Source organism: Lagopus muta, chromosome 1 (genome assembly GCF_023343835.1).
Source record: "Lagopus muta isolate bLagMut1 chromosome 1, bLagMut1 primary, whole genome shotgun sequence".
Lineage (NCBI taxonomy): Eukaryota > Metazoa > Chordata > Aves > Galliformes > Phasianidae > Lagopus > Lagopus muta.
Genome location: NC_064433.1, coordinates 45,320,732 through 45,330,016, shown reverse-complemented (window position 1 = coordinate 45,330,016; position 9,285 = coordinate 45,320,732). Strand labels below are relative to the sequence as shown.

General features: G+C 38.0%; 1 protein-coding gene across 9 annotated transcripts in view; it reads right to left on the bottom strand.

The window, feature by feature from the left end:
- Nucleotides 1-2,085: 2,085 nt before the first annotated feature.
- Nucleotides 2,086-9,285, bottom strand: part of CFAP54 (cilia and flagella associated protein 54) — a 106,656-nt gene continuing 99,456 nt past the window's right edge. For 6 of the 9 annotated variants that reach the window (XM_048940885.1, XM_048940892.1, XM_048940889.1 and 3 more), the window contains 3 exons: nucleotides 9,010-9,196; nucleotides 7,589-7,666; nucleotides 2,087-5,167 (listed from right to left, as the gene is read on the bottom strand). In XM_048940885.1, the coding sequence (XP_048796842.1) occupies nucleotides 5,048-5,167; nucleotides 7,589-7,666; nucleotides 9,010-9,196 (385 nt within the window). In that variant the 3' untranslated portion in view covers nucleotides 2,087-5,047. Of the gene's footprint in view, nucleotides 5,168-7,588; nucleotides 7,667-9,009; nucleotides 9,197-9,285 lie in introns of all 9 variants that reach the window. The other 3 variants (XM_048940891.1, XM_048940890.1, XM_048940893.1) reach the window with 1 other exon arrangement.

The following is a 9,285-nucleotide window of genomic DNA, read 5'->3' as shown; positions in this document are numbered from 1 at the left end:
TGTTCCGGCGATGGGCGGGCTGCGGGCTGGGGGAAGAGGTGCGCGGCCCCTCGTTGGGAGGTGCTGGGGAAGGCTGTGGCAGCCTGTGTTAATGGATGGAGCGTGCTGTCCTTCACAGGGGGTGCTGACGCACTGGAACTGGTTTCCCAAGGAGGCTGTGGATGCCCCATCCCTGGAGGCATTCAAGGCCAGGCTGGATGTGGCCCTGGGCAGCCTGGTCTGGGGGTTGGTGACCCTGCACATAGCAGGGAGGTTGAAACTGGATGATCATTGTGGTGCTTTTCAACCCAGGCCATTCTATGATTCTGGGAAGCATCTTCATTGGCCATGGATGTGTGGCCAGGAGCTCCACCAGCTCCAAAAGTGCCCTGACTTCCACTTTCCCCCCGTTTGTGCTGAGGACAACCCAGACAGACCTCAGAATTTGATCCCTCAGAACTTGATCCCTTGTCTTGCCATGATTCTTTCTATGGCATATTCTGTTTTTCCACTTTGTGACAGGGAGATTTTTGTTCTAATTCACTTCAATGTGGTTTTTTTTTTTATCACATTAAGTAGAATCCTAAATCATGCTGACGTGTAGACAAATGAGAATAATTCTAATTATCTCTGGTGTTTCAAAGTGGAAAATTAAATTGCACTGGTAAATATTTCACTTCTGCACTTGCCTCTGGACCCTTTCACCCGCTCTGTTTTAAAGATAAACCTATGCTTCATATTTTCATTTCTCTCATTTGATGATATACTCAGTATCTGTAACACAAAGAGGATCTTTGGCAAACATAAATGGAACTCTTTGCTGGCTTAATTAGTTCAGCATATTAGCCTGCAATTCCAACAATTAATTCGAGTTCCATCATTATTCATGTTTAAAATCTTTACTCTTGGATTTGACTGAAAGCGGTCTTGGAAACAAATGACTGTCCCTTTTACACTGCAAATCAATTTCATAATAACTTCAATTCACCGCCTCTTTAATTCAAGGATCTGAAAATATTTTCCAGATGTCGATGCAGAAAGCTTCATAATACACAGCAATGAAGGGATTACTGCTATCTTCCAATAAAGAAACTGAGGCATAGAGCGGCTCATTACCAGGATTATTCTGTTAGATTGACGTCTTCCAAAAACTGGGTAAATACTGATGCCAAACAAAACATGAAAGTGAGCCGGAGCTGTAGTGGAAATTAAAAACCAGTCACACACAGTTGAACAAATCTGTGTGAAATTACTAATTTCCACATCGTAAAATTAATTTAATGAGAAATAATTCCAAGTTGCTGGATATCTGTAGACGTGAGACAGATCCTACGAGTGCCATGAATAGGCGGGTGGCAATATTATTGAAAAATATATCAAAACAGAATTTGAAAGAGTGAAATAGTCTTTAAAATAAACTTTCAGAGTTGTCAGTGTGAAGCTCACTGTTCAGTTTCAATCTGAGCCCCATCTCAGTCTGGGACATGCAGTTATTCACTACACAACCAGAAGCTGGTCAGGTTCCTCCGACCCTGGAGGTTTTCAAGGCCAGGTTGGATGGAGCCTTGGGCAGCCTGGTCTAATATTAAATGTGGAGGTCGGTGGCCCTGCGTGTTGTTTGGGGGTTGGAGATTCATGATTCTTGAGGTCCCTTTGAGCCCTGGCCATTCTGTGATTCTGTTTCTGCTTGCTGGTTGCTTACTACATTCAGCTCACAGAACAGAGAATACCAAAGGAATGAAAAATGCTGCTTTTACTTTTCTTTGGTTCCCTGTAGGATCCATCCTGTGCATCACCCAGGGGATGCACGGCAGATAAAACGCCATGCATTTTGCAGTCCTTTCAACTTATTCCCACTGTACTCTCTCTTCCTTTGCCCTGTCCCACAACTTATCAGATCCAGAAATGCTATCAATTCCTTTTACAGATGTGGAATGGAGACATCTTTCAGCTACAATGAAAAGAATTTACAGGCAGGAGATCTGTTCAAAGCTGCCAAAAGCTGTAAGCAGCCCTTCTGCAGGGGTGTGTGGGGCAAAATGGGGGGAGCAGGCCTCGGGCAGCAGAGGGCCCTCCTGACCCTCCTGGCTGTGAAAATTACCAGGTGCCTTCCCTCTTCTCCTTTAATGCTTTTGGAGACGTTGGAGCAGAGAAGTATTCCATAGTAATTTAACTGAGTACAACATTGACACAAATTTATTCTATTCTAATGCATCAAAAACTTCTACCTGTATTCAATGCTAAGGACAAACCCACCTACTGTAATAGATAAAACAAGAAGCATTTTACTTTGCTATTAGCTTTATACTTTTTTTTTTCTGTGTAATTACTGGAAAAGTTTAAATGCAAGCTTTCTTCCTTACAAGCAGATTTAAAAAAAAAAAAAAAAAGTTTAATTCTATGCTTGAAGAAAAAAGTTAAATATTTCCTTTTGAAACCTGCATTGAATACTTAATCCTGTGCTTCTGAGAATAAAAGCTGCTGCTATGGATACAGTGAGGTCAACTTTTCATCATTATTTTACTGTGCAGGGTTGGAGGAGATGGTAAGATAACATTTGTTGTTTCCAGAAAAATAACTTAAAGTGTGACATATTTTAAATGCATATGTAAAGCATTTCATTTAATATTTCTCTTTTCAGTATGAACACAGGAATTAGAACAAGGTGCACTGAAGAAACACCCTGTCTGCACTAGAACAGTACTTCCATTTTCACCTGACGCTCCTGCAGTGTTTTACAAATACTCATTAACCTGCACAAAACTCCTATGATAATCCTCAAGGTGACTCCAAAAAAAAAAAAAAAGAAAGAAAGAAAAGAAAGGTGGTGTGCTTTTCACTGAGCAAAAGGAGCTTTTTGAAAGAGCCGCAAATTTGTACTTGTTTCTTGCAACAGAAGAATGAGTAACGTCAATTTCTTTATCTTTCCTGCTTTTTTAAGAACTCCAGAACTAGAAATTCTTTTAACTGAAAGGCTATTGCTGAGGAAAATCTCCTCCAAATTGGCTGTTAGGCAGCTGAGTTAAATAAGCATTCAAACTCAGTTTTAAAATTGTCACACAGAAATACCTTCCCTTTCCATTATCCTATTTTTCACTTTCTTTTCATCATGTTATCTCAATCCTTCTAATTTTTCTGCTATCCAGCATTTCAGAAAAGGAGAGACAAACTTAAATAGCACAGATTTTTAAAAGCCACATACAGCACAAATATATTCAGACATTTCTCTTTTATAGGAATAAGAACAAACTGTGGAAAACATAACTGTTTCTCTGTTTTTTCCTGTTACTGAACACATTTTAGATGGACACTGTGTTGAATATACTCTCCCCCTCTTCTTCTCCCCTCCTTTACAGCATTTTCTTGTTCAGCCTTGTTCAACTGTTCTGTACCAAATTCCCCATCTGGGACAAATATATATTATATCCTCAGGTGGTTATTGATAGGACTCAGTAGGGTTTCTTCAGAACTTTAAAATTATATTTGCCATAGTGACAACATAAGTAGAGGATTTGTTGGCATTTTAGAATGATGTCTAAAAATGTTGCTTATGTACCATCATACTTATTTTTTAAACTGGCTTTTTTCAGACCAAGGAAGTTATGGAGACATCTGAATAATCATTTTAACCCTCAACAATCTGCAATGTGTTTTTCTTTGGCAGAAGTTAGAGCAGTCTCAAATACTAGCTTCCACATGGAACTGTAAAAGAATAAACACAGTGATGATTTTAGGCAAAAAAAAAAAAAAAAAAAAAAAAAAAAGCATAGAATCACAAATTAGAATGATAGAGTCTTTGAGTTGGAAGGAACCCTTAAAGTCTATCTGGTCCAACTCCCCAGCAATGAGCAGGGACACCTACAGCTGATCAGGGTGCTCAGGGCCCCTACAGCCAGACCTTGTATGTCTCCAGGGATGGGGCATCCACCACCTCTCTGGACAGAGAGGTGCTTCCCCCCCTTTATGGTAAAAAAATCTTCCTTATGTCCAATCTAATCTCCCCTCTTTTAGTTTGAAACCATTTCCCCTTGTCCTATCAAAACAGACAGCTGAAGAGTCTCTCCTCTTCCTTCCTGTAAACCCCTTTTAGATTCTGAAAGGCCACTCTCAGGTCTCCTTAGAGCCTTTTCTTCCCCAGGCTGAACAGCCCCAGCTCTCTCAGTCTGTCCTTACACGGAGGTGTTCCATCCCTTGCATTATTTCTGTGGCCCTCCTTTGGACACACTCCAACAGGTCCCTGTCTCTCCTGCACTGAGGACTCCACATCTGGATGCAGTACTCCAGGTGACATCTCACCAGCACAGAGCAGAGGGGCAGGATCACCTCCCTCACCCTGCTGGCCACACCGCTTTTGATGCAGCTCAGGATATGGTGCCTTTCTGGCACATTGCTGCCTCATGTCCAGCTGCCACCCACCAGTACCCTCAAGTCCTTTTCAGCAGGGCTGTGCTCAAATCCTTGTCTTCATTCAGACGTTAAGCCATTGACAACCATTCTCAGGGCAAATCTCAGTCTCAAAACCAAAAGGCCCTTTTTGTAATTACAAAACCAATTTTAACATTACTCATAATGCCCTGTTCCTGGAGGTGATCAAAGCCAACTTGGATGGGGCTCTGGGCAATCTGATCTAGTACTTGATCTAGCGGTTGCCAATCCTACCTGTGGCAGAACATTGGAACTTGATGATCCTTGGGGGTCTCTTGCAACTCAAGCCATTCTATGATTCTATGAGAATAAAACTCTAGGATAAAGCAGTATCTCTTAAGAGATGCTAGAACACTACAAGCCTATCTACCTTTTCTAATCAATATGAAATTTTTGAAAAGCTAGAAAATCCCCAACAAGCAAACTCACAGATTCTTAATCTCCTTTTTCAGAAAGTACCTTTAGTACATTTAGTTCCTAAAAACATATTTTAATTTTTAAAATTTAATTTTCAAATAGTTGAAAATGACCTAAAAATGAAAATGATAAAACACATTAGAAGCCAAATGAAGCTGTTAAGACCGGAACTGAAGTCAAAATGTTTAACAACCAGCAATTCATTGAGTTATTGCAAAAACAGAATTTAGTGGAAAAGAGAAATGATCCAACTGAAAAGACTTTCTTCAGTTATTGTACAACCATTTGCAAGATCAAACATGTCTTCCAAACTTGCTATTGATTGCAAAGTAATGTCAAATGGAATCTGAAAAACAGGAAAATAAATATCCATGAAGTCACTTTATTAAGTGTATAGCTACGAGAAAGTACATATATACAATATTCAAATATCTCATATTAAAGATCTACAACCAAAGGAATAGTTAGAAATGCTTATTGCCTCAATACAAGTTTGTGATTAATGACATTTCTCACTTGAAACTAGAAGCTTAGGGTTAAGAGGAGGAAAATTCTGTCATCTGTAGGTAAAATGAAAATATTAGGAAAGAGCAGAAAGAATGATTAGCTATTTGGAAGGTTATTCCCAGGATGAGAAATTGGAAGAACTGAGTTAGCTGTAACCAGTGAAACAGTGGGCACTGATAAGTTGTTTTGTGTGCCCACCAGACATGGAAAAGAGCTATTTAGCTGATTTTACAACAAAAATGATTATTATGATATTAAGAAAAACTAACTGCAGGAAGGGAAGCATTAGAAGAGGCATTAGAGAGGTTAATTTTTAATGCAATTATTTTATTGAGAAATTTGCTTTTAACAGTTAAAATTGGAACTCCCAAGCATAATACTTTATTATCTCCCTCAAGGACATAGCTATTCATTAACTAACTTTAAAAACAAGCTAGTGAATCAATTTTTATCCTTAGAAAGTGAACAGTAAAATAATTTTAAATGAATAATTCAATGAAAAAGCATATTTTCCCCTTAGAAATGTAACTCAGTGCTAAAGCAAAAGCACCAGAAGACACATGAAGAGAAAATAGAGAATCAAAGAAGAGAAACTGGAAACATGAGAGAAGTTGAAGTGTGACAGCTGAGAGAATGAGAAAACAAATACCACAAATTAGAACCGACTTTGCCCAATTAATTCACAAAAGACCAGCAACAAAAAAAGTGAACAGAGATGAAAAATCAATGTAAAACTGCATATAAGTAATGTATTTTCTGCTTTTTCCTGTGTGTTTGAAAACAAAGGGAACGTACTACCCTATAGCATACATAACTCTGTGCTGAGATTTCCATCCTTTGCAAAGAAGACTGGGCAGTGCACACATACAACTTCTTTGAAAGTTTGGAGAAAGTACATAGAAATATTCTATACATAACAAATTGCTAAGGAATCTACTAGTTCATCTGGCTCCAGAGAAGAATGAAAATACTCCAAGTCTTTAATGGTAAGTCTTCACTGGCTCAATCAAATCCCCCATATGTAATAGACAGAATAAAACAGAGCACATAACACCATGCCCTTACTGGAAGGACACTGCTAAATCTTGCTCTCTCATTTTCATTATAGACCCACAAAAAGAAGCTACGTGAAGGATTCATGAGAATTTACAAGTCTGGGAGGTCCATGGGGTTCTAGGTGTGCTCAGCTGCACCTTTGCCTAGGTTTTTGTCAAATCCGTACAGTGGAAAGTGTTTCAGTGGGACTGTTGAAAGTACAGCTTTGCACAATGAATGTGCATGTATGCTCTGACTTGGGTGAACAGAGTGATATGAAGATCTGGGATTCAGGTGGGAGAGACCTCCAGGATAGATAAATTAGCAAGAATGGTGCAATATATATAATAGGGGAATAGAAAACTTGCAAGACAAGCCTGCGGGATGCACAGAGCAGCATTAATGATTTTCTCTTCAATAAGAGAAGGCCACTAGCCAAACTCTAGATAAAACTAGGTATTTCCTTTTGGTAAAAATGAGCTACCTGACTACAAAGGAGTATAACTGAAACCTTATCTATTAATCATTCTATTTTGAGCAATTATAGGCAAGATATTTGAGGATTACTCAGGTGGTATCATCATAGCTATGGATTCAAAAATCTCCTTTGGAGCTTCTTGAGCCTTAGCAGCTCTGCTCCTCTACTGATCCTCTGGAATGGCTGAGAACACTGAGCAGAATTATTGCTTGCTATGGGCCAGGTCCCATCATCTCCTGTTCCCATGGACTACTCTGGGATACTCAAGTAAAATAAAAATTTGAATACAACATCATGGACAAGAAAATGGTATGCTGTCTCTGTGGACATGTCATTGGAAAGGCAGAAGAAGCTAAAGAAAATAGATGGAAAACCCAAATAACTGAAAAAAGACAGGGATGGAAGTAAATTGTGTTTGGCAATTGCATCGTGGAAATTCAATAGAGGCCACGTAAACAATGACCAGAGAATGGTGGATAAACTAGATAAATTCCCTGTGAGTGAGATTAATTTTGAATGCATTTTTGTATCTATAAAAAGGTGGCTCTAACGGTAACAGTATTCACAGCTGGCAATCATGCACATTTGTATTTTATTTGTAAAGATAGAAAAAGAACAGAAAGCAGAGCAATGGATGAGAAAAGAACTGAAAGATACTTAACCATGGTAAAATCCATGCTTCAGCCGAGCTAAATAATTGTTTTTACTTTAGAAAACACATTTTTACTATTAATGGGAATAGCATACCTCAGTTAATGGCAAGGTCATGACTGGAACAGCAGAGAGCAGAGCTTTGACTTCAGATAAGCACCTTATAGCCATTTCCTAGTGGAATACACAAGAAAAAATGGACCTGCTATCAGTCTCTTCTGCTAAGCTGACAAATGGTTTGGATTTACAACATTTTCCAGAACGATCAAGATTTTTCTTTTTCTAGTTGAATTCGTGGAAAAAAATTTGTATAGTTTCATTAAAAAATTAAATTTCAAAAAATTTTGTTTGTTGTTCAAAGATAAGAGCCCAAACCTCACTGTTTTTACTCAGCTAAAATTGCTTCTGGCTCAGATATAAAATCCAACACACACATACTTTTGCTACTTGTTTACAGAAGATGTTATAAACTCTCTGACAAGATGTTGTTTCTACATGTCTAATACATGGCATGTCAATCTTATTAGTATTCAAAATGTTGCTTTTCCAATTACTGACATATATTAATGAAAGTTTGAGCAAAAACCTTCAGGTAATCAGAAATCCCCACTAAAGGACAGCTCTGTCTACTCTCCCGAAAACACTATATGCTGTGATTGGCCAAAACATCATTTGTTTTCCAAGCTGGTAAAAAATACAGCTTCGTAATAATGGCGCAGTGCACAATTGTCACTGTTTCATAGCATCCATCAGACCAAATGACAGCCTCTACATCATTAATCATTTCATATAATAGATATAAAGAGAATCCTGTCACATGATAAATGTCTCTCACTTTGAAAATAAACGTCTATTTTGCCTTGGCATTTATCAAGCAGCAGTTATGCTGTGGCAACATTCTATTCCATTGACATTATCTCAAAGAGACCACATGGAAAATTCTGAAATTACCTCTTTTGTGTATGTATGTTGGGGGAGTTATTTGGTTGCAGACCATATTCAACCTTTTTAATAATAAAAAAAGAGGAAGGTGGCATAGAGAAAATGGAAATAAATTCACTGCCAATTTTACTTCACTCTCAATAGTGTTGTTACAAGGTTCCTATTTCAGAAACCATCACTCCCCACTTTGCATTGAAGATGCATAACTGATTTTTAAAAACCACTTTTGGGTTGATCTCCATGCTAATTTAACACCGTGCCAAGCATTTTCAAATGTAGATTGCTCTAAATTAGGCATCGATTTTCCAATTTCTCTCCCTGAAGATGTAGCTTGTATTTCCAAGGGGAAGGCTGAACACGCCTGGTATTTCTATAAAGCACCAAGCAATATGTGAGGAGGAGAAAAAGTAAAACAGTAAATGAAAAGTGAAAATATTTCAACATTCCTTGAAAAGAGAGAGGCAAATTTAATCTTCTATGTCTGCCTTCCAAGTTACCTGTCATTTATTTTCCCAAAATAGACATTTTAAATAAAACTGTCAGACATATTTAAGAGCAGAATTCTTCTTACATACTTCTGTTTTTTCATCAAGATGCACTCTTGCAATATTCATTTCAGTTTTTTCTGAAGGACTTGTTTTCAGCGTTTCATTTTGTTCAAGAAAACCTGTAGGTTCTGCAGCTGAAGAGTTTCCCAAACTTTGCATCAGCATTTCAACTTGATGTTTCAGATTAGATAATTTCTCTCTCAAAGAAATAATTCTGAAATACAAGATTTTTAAAAATTGTTTTAATAAATCAATGGATTGCAATTAAACTGGCCTAGCTTGAATTATGTACTGATTAGGTCG